General features: G+C 42.7%; 1 protein-coding gene and 2 long non-coding RNA genes across 5 annotated transcripts; 2 read left to right on the top strand and 1 right to left on the bottom strand.

Moving 5' to 3' along the window:
- Positions 1–64: 64 nt before the first annotated feature.
- On the bottom strand, positions 65–833 carry LOC144994373 (uncharacterized). 3 transcript variants are annotated; one of them, XR_013657899.1, is made up of 4 exons: positions 815–833; positions 668–702; positions 420–487; positions 65–260 (listed from the first exon to the last, which is right to left on the bottom strand). It is a non-coding gene; the product is annotated as an uncharacterized LOC144994373 (long non-coding RNA). The 3 variants fall into 3 exon arrangements; XR_013657896.1 differs by having other exon boundaries at positions 65–702; XR_013657895.1 differs by having other exon boundaries at positions 65–702; positions 819–833.
- A 2,631-nt stretch (positions 834–3,464) lies between these two features.
- Positions 3,465–5,846, top strand: LOC144991012 (uncharacterized). Its single transcript, XR_013654921.1, has 4 exons — positions 3,465–3,585; positions 3,676–3,752; positions 4,919–5,057; positions 5,771–5,846. It is a non-coding gene; the product is annotated as an uncharacterized LOC144991012 (long non-coding RNA).
- Positions 5,847–9,973: 4,127 nt separating this feature from the next.
- LOC144992724 (ATP-dependent RNA helicase DHX15-like) lies at positions 9,974–19,976 on the top strand. Its single transcript, XM_078949445.1, has 7 exons — positions 9,974–10,272; positions 16,852–17,117; positions 17,199–17,390; positions 18,583–18,770; positions 19,267–19,473; positions 19,569–19,738; positions 19,821–19,976. The coding sequence occupies exons 1-7, from the start codon at positions 9,974–9,976 to the stop codon at positions 19,882–19,884; spliced, it is 1,386 nt and encodes a 461-aa protein (XP_078805571.1). The 3' UTR covers positions 19,885–19,976.
- Positions 19,977–20,358: the final 382 nt, after the last annotated feature.

The raw sequence follows: 20,358 nt of genomic DNA, 5'->3' as shown, positions 1-20,358 counted from the left end.
GCGGCTGCTTGTGACCGAACGCCCCCTTACATTTGCACCTCAAATGGAGACTGGACTTCAGAGGTTAAAAATATACAATTTATTAAAAACTTGACACAAGTTCCATAAAAGAGAAAGTTAAAATAGGCTCGGACAGTTGGACCGCACTCCAACACTGCATGAGGGCGGCTGCCTCCAGGATCGCCTCAGCCCCACTGCAATGGCGGGTAGCAACAAGCATCACCAAGGGAGATCTCTGATCCAACTCTCACCAGGAGTACCTGCTCAGGGCCCAAATGCACACAAAAACACACCACAACCCAAACAGTGATTAAAAGAAAATACAAAACAGAAGAGGTGCACCTGAGCAGGTCACCACTAATTTATGGGCTGAAAACAGGGGGGGGTCCCCCTTACACAATACTAAATATGGCACCCACCAGCCACCATAAGGATAAAAGAAGGAGGCAGCCACCTTCAGCCAGGTCCAGACACCAAGATACTAAAACTAAAAATGAGCACAAAACAGTTTAAAAATAGATAAAAGCAAGGGTGTCAAGCTTGATTAAAACATTAAAAACAATGACTAAAAACACTAATCAAACAGCAGTGGCAACTCTGCTGGAAAAAGAAAAATAAGTTAGTTCTCCCCTGGGACAAACACATGTTTTACAAACCCTTATATTACCTCTCATGCCCCAGGGTCAGAACTCATGCCACCACCTGTTAGTATAAATAGAATTTAAAATGTTGCAAACTCAAATGCTAAAAACTTTAGTAAAAGGACTCAAATGATTAAAAGCTTTAGTAAAAACGGTCCACATGTCAAGCTCACCTACCAAGGCCAAACCAGGAAACCAGCATCTAGATGGAGCTCCCACTGCCGCTATTTATCAGCCTTGTGAGCCAATCACAGCTCAACAGACAGGTGCTGGCCATGAATGCCAAACTATGGAACACCATGAGGGACAAACCACCACCCACAGCTCTGTCTGTCACACACTTTTTTCTTTTTCATACATCCAACTCTACTTGCAAAATTAGCTTCTTTTCACACAAAATATACCCAAAATACATCAAATAAAATACATTCATGTTTCGAAGTGTCAAAGAAAATTATAAATAACTCAAAAGTAATGTTTTGTCGTCTTTTCACAACTTGAATTGGTCTCACTCTCAACTGGGCTCGCCTCATCACGGCAAAACCCACGCCACAAAAGTAGGCAAAATACAAAAAAAAAACTCACCAAAACTCGTCTCGTAATGGCATAAAATCTTATTTGGCTCACACCCCTCTTCCAGTCTGGCTAGACAACAGGTTTGCACCGTTATTTTAGTTTTTCACCGTAGTTTTTCAGCTAATGGCTGCTCTGCTTTGCGTGCTTGCTGTCTCTGCCCTAAACAGGCCTCTCTCTCCGCTACGAACCGCACAGGTTGGGGTGGGCTCTTGAAAAACTTTAAACTTTATCGACAACAAAAACAATTTCTCTTTTTAAACAGTAATAGTACTAAAACCTATAAATTATTAATGTGAATACTATTTATATTTTTATCGGGAGCCGGTTTAGCTCGTGCTGGTTTGCGGCGCCTTCCGTCCGTGAAACCAGGGTTTGACTCCGGGCTGCTCCCTATTCCCTTCTCTACTTCTGTGCCGGTCCCAAGCCCGGTTGCTTTAAGAGGGTTGCGTCAGGAAGGGCATCTGGCATAAAAACATTGCCAAGTTTACCATGTGACTCGTTCGCTGTGGCGACCCCTGATGGGAAAAGCCAAAAGGGAAACTATATTTTTATCCCCACAACTTTTAGCTGTTTTTATCATGTTGTTTATTAATATTTATTGACCTTTTTATATCATTGTAAAATGCTCTATTATTACTGAGTGTATTTGTAACGGGGGTTACACGTTGGTGCCTGTCTCTTGGTTGTCAGTCCTTATCTGTTCTGCTTCTGACTGAATGTCTTTGGTTGGTCCTGGTACGTGCTCTACAAAGAAGTCTCCCATTTGTTCTGTGTCAGTCTGCGTCTGACTCTCTGTCTTTTCTTTTGTGATGAAGTGTATCAGTCTGTGTTTCAGCACAGTCTTGGTTTCTGGAAAAAATACCATGTTTGCTGGAGAATGTCGATCAAAACCAACAAAAATCCCCTTTTTGCCTCTAGAGTCTAACTTTTTCTTGTTTTGTTTGTATACAATACACTCTAAGCCAAATTTTCTCCTTCTGGATAGATCTGGTCTTTTACCAGTGAATAGAAAATATGGTGTCTCCCCTGTTCTTTTACAGTAATCGGTTTCTTAGCACTGTAGCCATCCTGGCTGCATAAGGCCATAACTCTTTGGGTAAGCCTGATTCTATGAGCATACACCTCACCATTTCAAACACGCCATTGTTGTTCGCCATTTCCTCTCCGCTGTCCCATTTTGATGGGGGGAGTATGGAGCCGACCTTTCATGTTTTATCGTAGTGTCTCTCAGCAGTGTCTGATACTCTTCTGAAGTAAACTCAGTCCCATTGTCTGATCTGAGACGTTTTACTTTACCATAGGGTGCAATGTCTGCTAAAAACTGTTTTGTAGCTTCAACCGCTTTGTTTTTGTTTCTTAGGAAGTACACATAAATAGCACCTGAAAAGTCATCAGTGAAAGTGATCGCATACTTGTACCCCTCAAATGACTCTGGTGCAATAGGGCCCCCCAGGTCCGTGTGTACAAGTTCTAATGGAGCTTTAGCTCTGGCATCACCTTCTCGGTTTCTGGTTTGAGTAAATTTGCCTTGTAGACAAATCTCACATTCACCTGGTTTCTTAGCTTTCTCTCTGATTTTCATGCCATCCACAACCGACTCAAGTTAAGGCACATCACCATAATTACAGTGACCCAGTACTTCATGCCAGGTTTTTAGATCAAAACAGGTGTTACATTCATCATTATTGTCATCATCTGGTTTTTCTACAGTCTCCAGGTAATAGAGTCTGCCTTTTACCTTCAAGCTGCATGTTGTTCCATCAGGAAGAATCATCTTGCTGTTGCTCTTCTCAAAATGGAATTTTGCTCCCTTAGAAGCTGCAGCCTCCACAGACAAGATGTTCTGTGGGTATTCAGGAATCAGCAGAGCACATGAAAGAGTGAAGTTCACCACCTTTCCTTTGTCTCGATCTGGGCGTTGCCTTTCTTCAGGACACTCCCAGTTTTCCTCGTGGCATCTGCTAACTCCATCACGTGATTCTTTGGATGAAAAGTTTTGTCAAACCTTCTGAAGGCCTTTTCATCTGTCACAATGTGTGCAGAAGCACCGCTGTCCATCAGAAGACCTTTCCGTGGTGTAGACTGAGATGCATATCCATCCACCTTTAGAACGAATGAATTCTGCTCCTCCTCTGCTTGTTTTGCATCTTCCCTCACAGGTGTGCCGTCCCCTGGAGCCTCCAAGATGGCCGCCACCTTGTTCCTGCCCCATGCAGACTTGTTCTCCTTCGTGTACTTGCCATGAATCTTCTTGTCTTTGTTTCTGCAGTCTCATGCTCTGTGCCAAATCTTCACTGTCGGCTCGAGACTGGAAACCAGCGGACCTTATTTTTGCTAAAATGAAGGGTATCCTCACTGGCCTGCAAGAGTAAGTCCAAAGCAAATATAAAACAATTCGACACTTTTCTATCATTTAGCAAAACGCCGGTGTGTGGAATATCAACTGTTGTCTTTCCAGATCGATGAGGTCCCGGATGGGGCTGTAAAGCCATCCAACATCAAGTACCCCATATTTTTCTTTGGCACCCTTGAAACGTAGGTGAAACGCCCTTTTGATGGTTTTGCATCCATTGATGTAGAGCAGTGTACAACATTTATCTTGCTTATGAGTTTGCTTTTAAGTGACAACAAAATATTAAACCTCAAAGGAAGAAAAAATGATTTTACTTCAGAACAGTTCATGTTTAATCTTATTCTGTTCAAGTCAAAATGCAGAAACTCAAACTTTACTTGTAATGCAGTTCAGACACAGATGTTCTTTTCACAAATGAGCTTTAGAAACACACTTTCACTTGTTACAACTCATTTTCATTTCATTCATTTATTTCTTCACTTTAATGAAAACATTTATTTTTCAAAATGTTTACATGTTTGTTGTACAATATTGAAAGTTTTCATGATTGGAAAGGAGCAGAATTGAAGAAAAGTTCATTTGTGTGATCTCTAACTTTAGCTTTGTAAATACTTGGAATAGCTCTCTTGTGTAATAGAATTAAGGCCATTATATTAGTTTCATATGTATTTCCCCACACTTCAATACAATATGTAAAATGAGGTCAAACCAAAGAGCAATATAACATGTGCATACTATGACATGGTCAAATAGATTTGGATTTGTTCACTGCATGACTCACTGCATGATACTTTGACTCTTTCCATTAGGTGACACTTTAGAAATTTTATCTTACAGTTTCTGTGGGGAGATCTGGATATAATTACCAGGCTAACCAAGACATAACTTTAATTTGCTATTAAAGTGATTCTTAGTCATAAGAATGCAGTATTAGTGACAACATGATGCTAAGCTGCATTCATTAGAAAGTGATCTTTGAGATGTGTCCTGTTCTTTGTATTTTTGTTCTGTCATGCACTGTTTACCTGGATTTTCCATGTACTAAATACAAAAACAAAACTCTCAGGAAACTCTTTTTGTGTATCCAATGCATCTCATTATTTATTATTAGAAAAGTAATAAATACTTTATGTGGAAGCAAACAAGACATGCAAATATGTCTTTCAAATTCAATGTCCTTCAACAGATACGAACTGGCTGTGTTGTTCCTTTACTTAACCTTTATCTGCTTAGAATTGACCGTCTTCTTGCTAAAATGAACATTTTTACATGCACAAACACACACATCTATGTGATGAGGCAGAAACTACTGACAGCGTTTTCACACCTGATATTTTCTTTTTTACAGAGCGTTTCTTGGTCCAAAAGACATCTTCCCGTATTTGCTCAACAAAGAGAAGTATGCAAAGCCCAACAAAAGAAAAGGCTTCAATGAAGGATTGTGGGAGATTGAGAATAACCCAAAAGTTGAGCTTACTGCACCCAAGGTGTTTCTTTTCCACTAATTCTTGCTTAAAGATTTAAGGAGGCTTTAACTGTAAATGAAAGAGTTTGACAGTTCTAGTTTAATTATTCATGTAAATGAAAACAATCATAGTTTCGCTAACAGAAATGTTTTTTTCTTGGCTGTCAGACATTCGTCATAACCAGACAGTGTCCAAATTAGAACCATTGTGAGGCACTTTAAAACATACAGCATGCTTATGTTTTTACCATTCTGCCAATAAATGGGTATTTTCTTTTAAATAAATACTTTTAAAAAACCATGAATTCATGAAAGAAAAATAACAGCTAACAGTTTCTTTGACCTAAGAAACCCTGACAGAAGATCTCAGATTTGACCCAGGATATCATTCTGTCATTTTAAAAACACACAATCTTTTCCATATTCTTATTTCTGTTTTATTTTTTGGTAGTTTTCAAAATGTGTCCATTGATTTCAGATTTAGATAGTTTGTCAACAAATACGGTATTTCAACAAAACTATGAGTTTTCTAAAATGTCTTCTGTCTGTGAAAATCAAATCAATGCATAAAATCATTTCACATGAATTTCTCTAAGAAAAGCTGGTTTGATTGTAGTTAACATTGATCAAACTCCAGTTTGCATCTATCTCATGTTTTAAGCTAAATAATATAACAATTTATTCCTCCATCAGTACTTCATCATTGACACTGAGCATGAGCGTTATGTTTTTCAGCCGGTTCCCCCTCACTCTTTTATGGAAAAGGAACAAGATATTTAGAGGAGGATGCAGGCGACAAAAAAGTCAAAGTAAGGTTTAGAAATTCATTTCACTTTTTCCCCCTCAGAGCTTATTTAACCCTTGTGCTATCCTAGGCACTTTAACATTGGGAGTTGGGTCATCTAGACCCACTAGACAGTGCGCTAAACCTTTTTTCTTCACTGATTTGTGATCTTCACTGGTGTCCATGGATTACATGAAATCTTTCCACCTTTATCCACCTTTGTCATGGTAGGGAGAACATGTCAATGTAAAGGTGGGGTCATCTTTTTTTATTTTTATTTTTTTTAACTTGTCCTGTCCAACAGCTAGGCAGGCAGATGAGAGCTGAGGGCCTCTTGTGTTGGACATATTTTACTTTAACAAGAGGGGTTATTAATCTTCAGACAAACCAAAGGTATGTCTGAATAAACCCCTTTTGTAATTGAGGCCAAACTTTATTCATTTCAACCATGATTCAAAATCTTTGGTGTTGGACCGGACGGAAAAGGAAAGAAGGGAAGAAGAGGGAGGGATGTCAAAGGGGGGGGGGGGGGGGGGTCATAGTGAGAGGGGGGGGTAAGACCATGAAGCAGCATAGAGCAGACAGGTTTACTGGTTGTTTATCATTACGGTACGGTTCAAATGTAGTACAAAAAGGGCGGGGCCTGTTCACACACACTCAAATATTATCAACACACCTGCAGGCTGCAAAAAATGTTCACATGTCAACATGTACACAAAACAGATAGTTTTCACGAACGCATACCTATGCCTTTAAACCAACTAGTGTGAAATCTTTCATTCATTCAATCATGCAAACTATAAGTGCAAAGGTGAGCTAATACCTGTGCTCAGGTGAGTGTTTATGTTCTTCTAAAATGGATGGTGGAATGTGAAAAGAAGGAGGAGGAGCGCCCACCCACCCCCACACCCAGACCCCCGCCGCAGCAGCAGCGGCAGCCGGAATTCCCCCAACGCCACACGGGAACAGGCAGGGAACAACCGCCCCCCGGGCGACCAAGACCGCCACCCAGGCCAGGGCCAGCAGGACCGCCGCGAGGCCCCTAGAGCCAGAGAGCAGGGAGGCGTGGAGGGAAAGAAAGCGTCGCCCCAGCCCAGCCAGGAAAGCAGCCCCCCCGCCGCGCTGGAAGAGCCCAACGCAGGGCCCCACCGGAGAAGGACGCCCACAGCCCCAGACGAGCACCCCACCACCACCCAGGAGTTCTGGGCATCCCCCCGCCCCAACCCCGGGTACGAGCCAGGACCCCCCAAGGGAGACCCGCTCCGCACTCCAGGCAGCCACCCACCCGGCCCACGGTTGGTCCAGGTAGGAGCAAGGCAGGGGCCCGCCGCCCCCGCCCAGGAGGGGGGAACCCCGGGGAAAAAAGGGTGGCCCACAAGGGGTGTTATAAATATGGCCCGACCAGGCTCGGCCATGTTGGAAGTTTGTCGGGGCCCAGCGCTCAGGGGCAAGGACCAGGACCCACCCCCCAGGGACACGAACACCCCTGGCTCAGGTGTAATATGAACCCCCCCACCGTGCGGAGAGAGCACTGCCGGGCCCAGGGAGCCGGCAACCAAGGGACACGGCCGCCATCGCCAAGAGGCCCGCACCCCCCACCAGGGAAGGGGAAGGGGACAGACGGACCCAGGTCCCACCTTCCTTGCAAAATGTGTGTGCGTGTATGTGTGTTTGAGAGGGTGTGTGTGTGCATGTGTGTGTGTTTATGTTGGAATGTATATATTGAAGGGGGAGGGGTGTGTGTACTAAGGGGGGTGCAGTTAAAATTGGCGAGTAGGGCACTAAGGGGACATCTCCTGATTACTCACAGTGATGTCCCCTCACCCTCCCCACCAAGGGGCCCTAAATGTCTAAGGTGCGGTTAAAATTGGCGGGTAGGGTGCCAGCAGGACATCTGCTGCTTGCTTGCAGTGATGTCCAAGCACCCCCCCTACCAAAGACCCTACATGTCTAAGCTGCAAATAAAACCGAAAGAGGGGGGGCCCACTCCATACGGCAACCACAGGAGGGGGGCCACTGCCAAGTAGCCCCCCCCCCAAGGCGCATCGCAGGCTAGACCCCCCACCCCCTCACCCTAATATGAGGTTATATTAGGAAGGGGGTAAGTTGGGGAAAGCTGGTAGACTGTCCCCCGGTGGTCAAACAGCTGTCCCCCAGCCCCCCCCAGCAAAGGGGCCAGGGCCACCCAGCCCAGGGGCCCCACCCCCGGAGGCGCCGACACCCCAGGCCCGGTACCACCCACCCCACACAGAGAGAGAGGAGCCAGAAAGCGTCGCCCCCCCCCGGAGCAAGCCCAGGCCCCCACCCCCAGACGCCGGCCCTAGAGGAGCTCTGGTCAGGCCTTGACGGGACCGAGGAGGCCAACCGGCCGAGGCAACCACTGATTGCCTCAGCGGAGACCCCGACCCGTTAGCCCCCCCGACCCGTACCAATAATGCCCCCCCCCCCCCCCCCCCAGAACGCCCCCCCACAGGACAGGGGCGACAAGCCCAAGGGTGGGGTCATCTAAGATAGCACAAGGGTTATATGTGATTTTTACATCCATATGACGGCAGGAACTAGCTGACATGCTGTAGGAATTATGGCTATAATTAATAGAATCAGTAATTTCCAGAATCGGTTTAAATGCGATTCACCAGAGCCTGGATTGATTGGATTCAATTTTGACACATTTAGTCATATTTGTATAGAAATACATTAATAATCTACATATGTTTTTCTATTGACCTAATACAGTTTACACCCGGCGGGTTTGCTGTTCATTCAGTCAGCAAATGTATGTTTAGGGAGACCGAGCGTTAGCATGAGCCGTCCAATGGGAAGTTCCATTATACCTCATCGGATGCAGATGCAGATGTTCCACCTCCTGCCTGTAGTCGGACTCATCGTTGTTGGAGATGCGTCCAACCACAGCTGTGTCATCTGCAAACTTCACGATCAGACAGCTGGGGGGACTCGCTGTGCAGTCGTGCGTGAGCAGGGTGAACAGGAGGGGGCTCAGCACACAGCCCTGGGGGGAGCCGGTGCTGAGGGTGATCGGGGAGGAGGAGACGTTGCGGATTTTCACAGGCTGTGGTCTGTCTGTCAGGAAGTCCAAGACCCAGTTGCACAGAGTGGGGCTCAGTCCAAGTGTGTGTAGTTTTTGGGTGAGGGTCTGCGGGATGATGTGTTAAAAGCTGATGTGAAGTCCACGAAGAGCAGTCGAACGTACGTGTTCTTGTTCTCTAGGTGGGTGAGGGTTGTGTGGACCACAGAGGAGATGGCGTCCTCTGTGGATCAGTTTGACCTGTATGCATATTGGTGCCGGTCCTTGGTGATATCGATGGATTCTGTGATGCGGGCCATGACCAGTTTTTCGAAGCATTTCATGACTATCGGTGTCAGGGCAACCGGCTGATAGTCATTCAGACCTGTCACTGTGGATGTTTTGGGGATTGGGATGATGGTGGCGGTTTTCAGGCAGGTGGGGACCACTGACTGCTTCAGGGAGGTGTTGAAGATGTCTATCAGCACCTCTGTGAGCTGGTGTGCACCGTCCCTCAGCACCCGTCCAGGGATGTTGTCGGGTCCAACAGCTTTGTGAGGGTTGATCCTCTGGAGGGTCCTCCTCACCTCAGCAGGCGTCACGCTGAAAGGCTCTTCGCCAGGTGGGATGGTGAGTCTGGTGCTGGGAGGGGCGGTGTTGGAGTCCTCAAAGCGGGAGTAGAAGAGGTTGAGTGCGTAGAGAGGGGTTCTCAGTGCACTGTGCATCTCTGGTGTTGGTGTCCGTGATGCACTTAATGCCCTACCACATACTCTGAGGGTCATTCGATGTAAAGTGTCCCTGAATCCTCTGAGCCCTCCTTACTCCAGCATGCAGCTCCCTTCATGTTGCTCTGAGTGCCACCTTGTCACCTGACTGGAACGCAGCATTCCTGTGTTTCAGCAGAGCCCGCACCTCTGTGTTCAGCCAGGGTTTTTGATTGGGGTAGTTTGTTACAGTCCTGGTGCTGGTGACATCATCCGTGCACTTACTGATGAACCCGAGGACTCCTGATGCATAATCCTCCAGGTCCACCTCCCCCTCATGCGAAGCTGCCTCCCTGAAGATCTGCCAGTCTGTGTGCTGGAAACAGTCTTGCAGGGCTGATGCAGCCTCACTAGGCCACACTGTGATGGTGGAACATCTGGAGAGCTGGTGCAGAGACAACAACCTCTGTATCAATGGGAAGAAAACCAAGGAGATGATCGTGGATTTCAGGAAGGACAGATGCCCCCCTACCCCCATTCACATCGGAGGGGACGTGGTGAACGTGGTTTCCAGCTTCAGGTATCTTGGCGTGCACATCTCCAGCGACCTTACCTGGAGCACCAACACCTCCTGCCTGGTCAAAAAGGCACACCAGCACCTCTATTTCCTGAGGAGGCTCAGGCGTGCTGGGATGGGGATCTCAGTCCTGACCTTCTTCTACAGGTGTGTGGTGGAGAGCGTCCTGACCTCCTGCATCACGGTGTGGCACGGCAGCTGCTCTGCGGCAGAGAGGAAAGCTCTGCAACGAGTGACAAAAGCTGCACAGAGGACTGTGGGCTGCAGCCTGCCGTCCACCACTGACATCTATACGACCAGATGCAGGAAACGGGCCTCCCGCATCCTGAAAGACCCCACTCACCCCTCACACCCTCTGTTCTCCCTGCTCCCCTCAGGCAGGAGACTGAGGAGCATAAAGAGCAGGACCACCAGACCGAGGAACAGTTTCTTCCCTGAAGCAGTCAGACTGCTGAACTCCGATTGATCACTGCACCCCCCCCCCCCTCCATGGACAGCAAGCTAATTCTCATGTGCAATATCACAGGGCTGTGCAATGCTTAATATAATATACTGTGCAATTGGAAACATACTTTCTGTGCAATACTCACCAGGAACCATACCCTAACATATTGATATCACATTGATATCATATTATTTATTTATGTCTGAATGTAAACGACTAGCCCAGGACCAGAGAGCCTAATTTCGTTTTATCATGTGATAAAATGACAATAAAGATTTCCTGATTCCTGATCCTGATTCCTGATCCTGATTCAAGCTAGAAGGCTTTGGCTTTACTGCTGTTAGGTCACCGTAAAAGGAAAGGCATAAAAGATCGATCTCTACTTTTACGGATCGATTATTGATCTGTTAATCTTGGATCGATTCAGATTGATTTTTATCAACCCAGCCTTAGTAGAAATGGGACCATTATTCTGCATTAGAATGAATGTCATGTAAGTTTGGATGATGCTGAACAAAAGTTGCTAACTGTTCTCCCTTTGATGACTTCATTAATCCCACCATCCCATGCTGTGTCTCTGCATGCAGGTTCCAGGAAGTGAAGCTGAGCATGAAAATGAAGAGGAGGAGGAGGAGGATGACGAAGAGGGGAGGTGTCTGATATCTGAGTCTCAGAGTCAGGATGTATGTGCTTTGCATGCTGGGATAGCATAAAGTGGTGCAAACCTTTCATCAAAGCACGTGACACTTGCTGATGCTTCAGTCTATTTTAATAATAAGTCAGTTATTGCTGGCAGCCACAAAGAACTGTCTGTTTCTAGCCTTGGTGTTTTTTCTTTATCAAAGCTTGTATTCTATACATGGGTTGTTTAGGCTTTTGGTATTTTTAAAAAAAAGTTCTTCTTTTTATTGTCTTACTAAGGAGCCCGTGACCTGACATGGGTAAAATAATAAATATTTTGTTCCCACACTATAATTAATTTATGTGAGTGAAATAATTAGTCATTCATAAACATGGATGTGAGCAATAGTTATATTTACAGCAGACACCTTCACATTTCTGTCTGTGTGTCTCATTACATTGCATGGAAGACACGGATGATGTTTAGAGATCAGATTTATACATTTTAAAAAGCTCTACAAAAGCATTATACTCCTTAGCAGTCATTTTACATCAGAAGGCTAGTTGGTACATGCCACGTATGGGATATGTGTGATGCATGATGGGATACAGCTCCACTGTTATGCATCAGCTAAACACCAGAGGGCGTTGTTGATCTGTAATCAGTCTCGGGCGTCTCCAGTCCTGTTCCTTGTGAGCTGCTGCCCTGCTTGTTCTGCAGCTAACCCTGCTTCAGCAAATGCTGATGAGCTGGATTGAGAGTTCCCAGTTTCTGCGTGACTGAGCTCACCTGATCCAGGTGAGCAGTTATAAATGCAGCGGGGTTAGCTGCAAAGCATGGAGGACAGTAGCTCGCAAGGAACAGACGGTAAGAAGACAATTTAATCATGTCCATTTTCAGGGATCATCTCAGAAAGAATAAACAGATGTTTCAAAAGCCACGAGAGGAAGAAAGAAAAAGGTTGGTCGTGAACATTTCTACTTTTGAGCATCATACCTGAGCATCTGGCTCACCTGCAGAGGTTGGCTGCTGTGCTGATACCACATTTTCTAGAACTGGGTTCCAGATAAACAGTTGCTGCTCTGAGGTGCTCAGAATCTGAGCTCTGCAAAGAAACTTAGATGCACTCTTGAAGTATTTCTGAAGTTGTTCTTTGGCTTTGATTGACAGAAGCCCAGTGCTGAGGTCCAAAAACAGTATCTTCTGAACACAAGACCCAGTGGTTTGTTTTGAAGTTGTCACTTTTGTGTTAAAATATGTTTAATATGTATTTGTGGATTTCCTTTTAATACTAAAGATGATTTACCATTGAAAAAGCACCCATGCTGTTGATCTTGTGAAGCTCCAAATGTTGCACAAATATTTGTTTTCAGTAAAAATGTTTAAAAAGTCTTTACATCCAGGAATGTGTGGAATGCTTATTTTAAAAATCTAAAGTCTCTTTAATACGCAGAGTTTTAACTCATGCAAATCATTTGATACTCTGTTTCAACAATGAAGTATATAACTTTGTTTAAACCAAAATATCCCTGTTGAATTTCAAAATTTTGAGCATGTCAGAGCATTTTTTTGTTTTTGTTTTTTAGGGGGATTTTATATTTTGCTCTGAAAGAAAGATTTCATTGCCAAGCACTCATGTTGTAAGGTAATTTATTATATTATTGCCTTGAACAAGAGCTGTTGAAAGAAGTCCATTTGAAGCAACTTACATTTTTTAGAGGTGTCAACTTAAAAACTTAATTTTATCATTATTATAATAAATTTAATACAACATAAAAATCCTTTCAGTTAAATTTAATAAAACTAGTTGAAACAATGTATTTAAATGAGTGGTCAACTTCAAAAGGTATGTTTATGCTTTTAAATTGTATGTTGGTGCTAATATAAGATACTCTAGACTGTAAAAGGAAATCTAGTTCTCTCAACTTAACTTAACTTGTTAGTTGAACTTAATTTCATTAGAAGTTGACCCAACATTAAATGACTAATGGAAAGCGTTGTGTTAATTTATTTTGTTGAGGTGATGCATTTTTTAGAGTGAAGGGGCTTATAGTGTGATTTTTTTATTTATTCCAAAAGCGTGTTCCTGAAAATGTTCCTATTTATTTTGTTTCAATGCTTCTTAAAGCAGGTTGTTTTTTGTGTGATCCAATGCAAATCATTAAAATAAAGAATGTTATTCTTTATTAATTTATCTATTTTATTAATGTAGATTTATTGTATTTCTGTGTTCTTGCTCTTAGATTATTGTGTTAACTTTTCCATTTTCAGACCAAATTAGAGAAAATTAAAGCTTTTATTTTAAATTTTGTTTAAACAAAACTATAGAAAATAACAATTTCATATGTATCTATTCCCATTTATTTGATTTGCATTATTCTATTTAAAGCCTAGTGGGCTGCAATATTTCTCTGCCTAATTAAGCGAGTGTGCATCAAGATCTCTCTTTCACTCTCTTTGTCTGGCCTCTTCTTCTGTGTTCCAGCGTTATTTCGTTGTACAAATGCATTTATCATGATCATAAAAATATGTAATTATTTTAACCTTAAGTAATCTCACGTTTTTTTCTGCCAAAAATACTATGGGATATATTGTAATTTCAGGATCCTATTGTATTTGTAATGTATGTTATTAGGGCCCAAGCACATTGTGCTTGAACGTACAAGCTTGATATTAACAGGGCTTCTTCATCACATGGAAACCAAAAAAAGTTTCCTGGTACCAAGTTGTCAGTTGCACAGGAAGTCTGCTATAATGATGTAAATGTGTCATTCTTGCTGTATTTTGGTCATTTGCAGGCCTCGCACTAGAACAAACTTCCCCTAGAGATTTGAGAATGGGACTCCAAACTCAGATTTTGCAAACTAGACCCATGTCCGATGTTATATTGCAAAGCTTTTACATTTTTCAAGCATTCAGCTCCTATTTTGTTCTCAGCTGTTGGACATGACAAGTTATTAAAATAATACTAATAAACTTAAAAAAAGAATGAAAAACTTTCAGCAACTAGAGTCCTCTTTTTGTAATTCTACCCCTTTCTACTTTTTGATCACACATTATTTTGCATTGAAAACTAAACCTACAATCAATACAAAAATGACTTATTTACATAATGGCATATGTCCAGAAACCAATTTCATGATTTCATTCATTTTAATCTTTCCTACTTTTTATGCTCTAACCCCGACCCTATATTTTTTCTCCCTTTTTTAACTTTTCTAATCCTAATGTCTAAAGTTACTATACTAACTGGCCTACAACTAAAAACTGTACATTTATTTGGCTAATTTTTTAAAGTTCCCTGCCGGCTTCATGGATGCCAAGATAGAAAGCCGGTTGGGTGGTTTTGTAGCAGGGTCCGCCAGAGTCATTCTTTTCCCTACACACACCAGAGGTGACGTGTCCTGACTCATTCCTTTTACAGAGACTTTTGAGTCTTTGCCAGTGGAGCTGGTTTGAGGATGTGTGAGCTCGTGCTGGACATCACTTTGAAGGCACTGCTCAGGTTTGCTGGGTGGCAAGCTCTTTCTATGGTTATAGGAAGTGCGGGCTGGATTTCCGTACTGAACGGAAGGCAGTTGATACGGGTCCCTATGGGTCCACTCGTTTAGCTGAAAGGGTTCTTTTGCCTTTCCCGTTTCCCCTTTCATGACACCGCTGTCTCTTTTTGTCTTGGTGTCATCGAGTTTCTCTGCTGCCCCAGGTGCCACTCGTCTTGTCGTATAATGTGTTTCTTCATTTTTGCGACATATATGTAACAGGACATTGCCATGTATGTCTTTGTAGTGATGTGCATTTGTTGACTCCATGTTTTTTCTTTGTTCGTGTGAGGGATTCCGCGTGCACCTATCAAAAAATGTTTTCATTGATTTCCAAGAGGTCTATATGTAGACTTTTAACTATTATCTGATGATGTCATTCTGTCAAATTCTGACACTGGATTACATGTAATGTGTCTAATGACATCGTTGTGACTCATTTTGACATCAATTTGATTCAGTCTAATCAGACTGTAATGATGTCATATCTGATGATGTCAAAGTGCATGTTACGTCCCTGGGGAGGGCGCAACAGTACAACCATGAAATAAGACAAGTAGTCAAGGATGATGTATACAAATATGGTTTATAATATTCAAAGACTCAGGCTGCTGCAAACAATTACCTGTGGGGGAGGAAGTGACGTTTGGGTTGTGCCAAATAAATAAACTCAATATAACAAAACCAGGCCTAACTCTGCAACTAAACCCATAAATCAAAAGAACAACAAAAGACTACCTAACTAGTCTAAATACAAACATACAAAACATTACAAGAAATGGCACCAACCCCTTACCTGGTGTGTCTAACAAAGTTCAGCCTGCGTGTGAAAATGTATGGGGCCCCAAACTTGCCTGATCACAACCTCCCACCACGTACCTGAGGAAAACAGCTTAGTCAGAAGCATGCAGCCAAAAGAGAGTCAGGATCGCAGTGAGTGTCAGCCAGAGACAGTTCACCAGACTCTGCCAGGCTCAGCTCCCAGGTGTGCTTTAATAGGCTCCGGCTTCCTGGTAGAGGAGCACCACATGACCAGCAGGCGGCCAGTCACAGCTGATGAAGCTGCAGTCCCAGGTGAACATCATCAGGAAATTAACTGAAGTGAAACACAACAGGATGAAAGCAAAGCAGAGGGCTGTGCCTGTAACAGTGCATCTCTACCTGATTTAGGCCACACACTGGTTTAAGGTCAGACAATATTTTCATTGATTGCCCTGTACGAGCCAGAAGTTGCTGTCAGGTGTACAATCCTCAGATCAGAGTGGAGTCTTTGCTGGTCACAGCCATCAGTAAAGCTTCTGCCCAGCAGAGGGCGGGTCGCGCCGGCAGAACACGACCAGGGAAATGCTTCCGTCTCTACACGGAGAAAGCCTACAAAACTGAGATGCAGGCAAGTGACTTTTTCTGCAGAAATCAAAACCATTTTCTCTTTGAATTAAAAAAACTGTCCCACTGTCTTTCATAGTTCTATAATAAAGCATGAAATAATATACTTTGTATTGGAAGCAGTCTCTGGGTCTGGCTTCACATGAATGAAAACTGTTGGACTATTTAAGAAATCCTTCTAACAAGTAAAACTGCATCTTTCACAAACCCATAGATGCTCAGCAAACTGAAGGACAAACCATTTGTAATAAATAAATGTAGAGAAATGAATCACCTTGCAGTGGTTAAAAGAAAATTCCTGTAAATTGAAAAATGTTTTTAGATCCAAACCTTTTTCAATTTTGTTTGGCTTTATAGTTCATTTTGATTCATACTTTAGTACATTTAACCAATTCAGTTAGTTTATAAAAAGCAGTTTTTACAGATCTAAGGATACAAACTGGACAAATGGGAAACCTTAAGGAAAAACATATCATTTTAATCCTCTTATACCAGAGTGTTTACATACTTTTGACTTCCAAAACGTTTACGCAATTAACACAAGTCCAGCAGAAGCGGGGAAAAGCAGTTTTGCACTGATATGTAAAACTTTACAATAGTGAAGAGCTTTTGTAATCAACATACATCAACTGATTTTGTCACGGAGAACATCGGCTTTGCACCAATTATGCATCCATTTACATTTGTGGTGCAAACCTCCACGTCACAATCAGCTGATTAACGTCGATGGCGTGAACGGTGGAGGAGTTGTGTTATGTCAAAACGAATGTGTGTTATTTAGGTGTTGCATCTCAAGTGTTAAAGGGTCAAACCATCTCTAGAAGCATATTTTGCAAACACGCTTTAACACTTTGCCTTGACAACAACCTTATTTACAAACTGAGCAACAACCTGTATTCTGATAATAAAAATGTCATTAATAAATGTTCAGTTCTATTCTCTTTTCTCCAGGATAACACATACCCCGAGATTCTTCGGTCCAATTTCATGGATCCACCAGGTGAGTCATTTTGCTGAATTTGGACCGTTCCAACTTCCATTTCTCTACCTAAATGCTCCACCTGTCTCCCTCCACCTGCAGGTCCAGAGACCCTCATGAGAGCTCTTGAACTGCTGAACTATCTGGCCGCTCTCAACGATGACGGAGACCTCACCGAGCTGGGCTCCATGATGGCGGAGTTTCCACTGGATCCTCAGCTAGCAAAGATGGTCATTGCGAGCTGCGAGTTTAACTGCTCCAACGAAATTCTTTCCATCACCGCCATGCTGTCAGGTAATGCCCAGGACTGGGCTGACATCTTCTTGCCTGCTGTAGGCCAAGTCTGATCTGGTTGATAACGTGTCAGTAAAGACGTCTGCAACACGGTTTCTTTTCTGATGAAAAATGATCTCGGCTACTAAATCAGCCAAAGACTGTACATTCAACAGGATGAGGTGGCTGAGTAGCTTGGTTGGTAAGGTGAGTGGCTACCATGCAGGAATCCAGGGTTCAATTCCCGGAGGGGAAGAAACAATGTTACTGTGGGCAATTACCATATCAATGACGAGCAGTTAACATCACTCAGTGAGGGTCCTTAGGCAAGGCCCGTAACGCTACTGCCTCCCAAGCGCAGTTCAGTTGCAGCTCACCACTCCCCCAGGGGATGGGTCAAATGCAGCAAAGAATTTCCCCATTGAGGGTTAAATAAAGTATAAAGAAGAAAAAAAAGAAATGAGTGCAGCACTATTTTAAATGACTTTTCGGTTCCTTCTTGATTACATAAAAAAAGAAAAAAAAGCTTAACGTTCTGATTAACGTTTTGAAACAAATCGTTTATAAAAATCTTTATTTAGTTTTTGAGAATAAACACAAACCCTGTCCTTTTGGCCAGCTTGTTACCTTTCACTTTTAAACATTTAGAGAATTTATTTTCTAGGTGCAGAAATGTTGAGATATTTATTCTCAATTTTATTTTAATTAAGGGTGGACTAAGTTGATATTTTTTTAATCATTTATACATGTGGATAGGGCAGGCACCACTTGGGTTTATGTCAAAGTTCCAGTATTAATCTTTACTTACAATAACTATAAGTTTCAATATTGTTAGTTGTTTACAATTGTGTTGTGTACCTTGAGATTAACATTTTCTGTCAAAATTGTAGTCTTTATGGAATTCCAAAGTCAGATCCTGAAGTTTTGCAAAGTTCAGTCGTTGCTGGTGTTCCTAACACTGTAGTTGTGTGAAAACTCTTGTTTTACAGATGTGCTTAATGACTCCCCTCTCTCCGCACTAAAATCCATTACTGTTGGAAATGACCATGAGAAAAGACCGCAGCTCCCCCTCTACCCTTTTGATAGTGTGGTCCTGCCCTGTCCCAACGCTGTGTCCAGTGCCCTAGCATCATAGGCTTTGCTCCATTTTTCTGTGAACGTTTGACTCATCCGTATGGGCGGCTTTGTTGGGGCCCATACCAACCTTGTTTAGTCCCACAGTGCTTTGTCCGTCCTACGGAGGCTAAGAAGGCAGCTGACGAGTCCAAGATGAGGTTTGCTCACATTGATGGAGACCACTTGACGATGCTCAATGTCTACCATGCCTTCAAACAAAGTAAGTGTCAGAATAGCTTCTGCACGGAGTTGTCTTCTTTTGTTTTTATCTGTTTACCTTACGCTTAGTTCACACAATCATCTAACAACTTAATATTGTGTAAACCAGGTATGTCTGCAGTCTGGCCTGTCATCGAATCTATTCTGACCTGCAGCCCCTTCAATAAAACGTTATTGAAGAAGATAAACCATTACTATGGAAAGATGAGACACAAGTCTAAGAAAGCTATTTCACATTTGGCCAGCAGATGGCAGCAGTGCTGTGCCCAGTTCTATGAAAATATTTGATCTTTATCTAATTTGCTTGCCGATTATTTTAAGTGACGGGTAGAAATTGATAATCCAGATTCCTTTACTTGATGGCAGTTGTCCAATATTAAGATTTAAGGTAGGATATGTCGATTTTATACCAAAAATCTGATATGTTTATATCTTTACTATTCAAATTCTAACTCTGCATAGAGTTTGGACACACCTGACATAGACAAAAAACACTAAGAGGTTTGGCTGTACTGAATAAAACATGTTTTTCTATTCATCACTACAACTTTAAGCCAGTCAGCATGAATGGAGAAACACATTTTCTAACCAGTGGTGGTGCTATGACATCTTTGTCAACTACCGCTCACTGATGTCTGCTGACAACGTGCGTCAGCAGCTGTCGAGGATTATGGACCGCTTTAACCTGCCCAGGCGGAGCACAGAGTTCACCAGCAGAGATTACTACATCAACATCCGGCGTGCTCTCTGCACTGGCTTCTTCATGCAGGTGAGACGAGCTGACGCTGCTTTCATCCGGCATGTACGTCTGCTGGTGTTACTCCTGCCCTGCAAAGGTTTAGAGCTCTTCTGCTTCTTCTGCAGGTGGCTCATTTGGAACGCACAGGACATTACCTCACAGTCAAAGACAACCAGGTGGTTCAGCTGCACCCGTTCACTGTCCTGGACCACAAGCCAGAGTGGGTGCTCTACAATGAGTTTGTCCTCACGACCAAGAACTACATCAGAACGTGCACAGACATCAAACCAGAGTGGTGAGTGTGAAGGCTTCTAAATTCAAAGTAAAAAAAAAGTGGTTTGGATTCTAACCGTACGTCTTTGTCTCTTTTTTTGCAGGCTGGTGAAGATTGCACCCAGGTACTACAATATGAGCAACTTTCCACAATGTGAAGTCTGCTGAAAAAGCTCTTCATGAAATAAATCAGCCATTGTGAAAAACAGCAACATGAAATAAAAACAAAGCTACTTTGGAAAATATTGATTTTGAAATCCGAGGTTCTGAAAAAAGAATTATAATAATATTCCACATGATTAAAATGAATATTTTAAAATGCTGTTTTAAAATAATGAACAGGTTTTTAAAGCAAAATGAAATATATTGAATAATAAAATGGCTAATTTAAAATCAGTGTGCAGCTTTTTTTACAATTTCATGATCGTTTTATATATTTCTGAGAGATTTATTGGTTGATTGTGTATTTGCATGAGGTCATATTTATTTATTAATTAAATATTTATTTATTTAATTATGAACAGTATAGGACTCCATATTTGTGGTCTAAAGGACAGTTTTTGTCCAATCTTCTGGAATAAATCATAATACTAAACCGCGAGCTCCATCTACCGTGGCTAAACAGAAACAGGAAAGACATCC

Source organism: Oryzias latipes, chromosome 1 (assembly GCF_053564925.1).
Source record: "Oryzias latipes strain Hd-rR chromosome 1, Olatipes_Hd-rR_3.1".
In the NCBI taxonomy this organism is placed as follows: Eukaryota; Metazoa; Chordata; class Actinopteri; order Beloniformes; family Adrianichthyidae; genus Oryzias; species Oryzias latipes.
Note: the sequence above shows the minus strand (reverse complement) of the source record. Positions and strands in the feature narration are given on the sequence as shown.

What these genes read in the sequence shown, in the direction of transcription:
- LOC144992724 (XM_078949445.1), top strand. Translation starts at nt 9,974, where the DNA reads ATGGTGGAACATCTGGAGAGCTGGTGCAGAGACAACAACCTCTGTATC. An exon ending in CAATTTCATGGATCCACCAG is followed by an intron (nt 17,118 to 17,198) that starts GTGAGTCATTTT and finishes CTCCACCTGCAG; the next exon opens with GTCCAGAGACCCTCATGAGA. An exon ending in TTATCTGTTTACCTTACGCT is followed by an intron (nt 18,771 to 19,266) that starts TAGTTCACACAA and finishes TAAGCCAGTCAG; the next exon opens with CATGAATGGAGAAACACATT.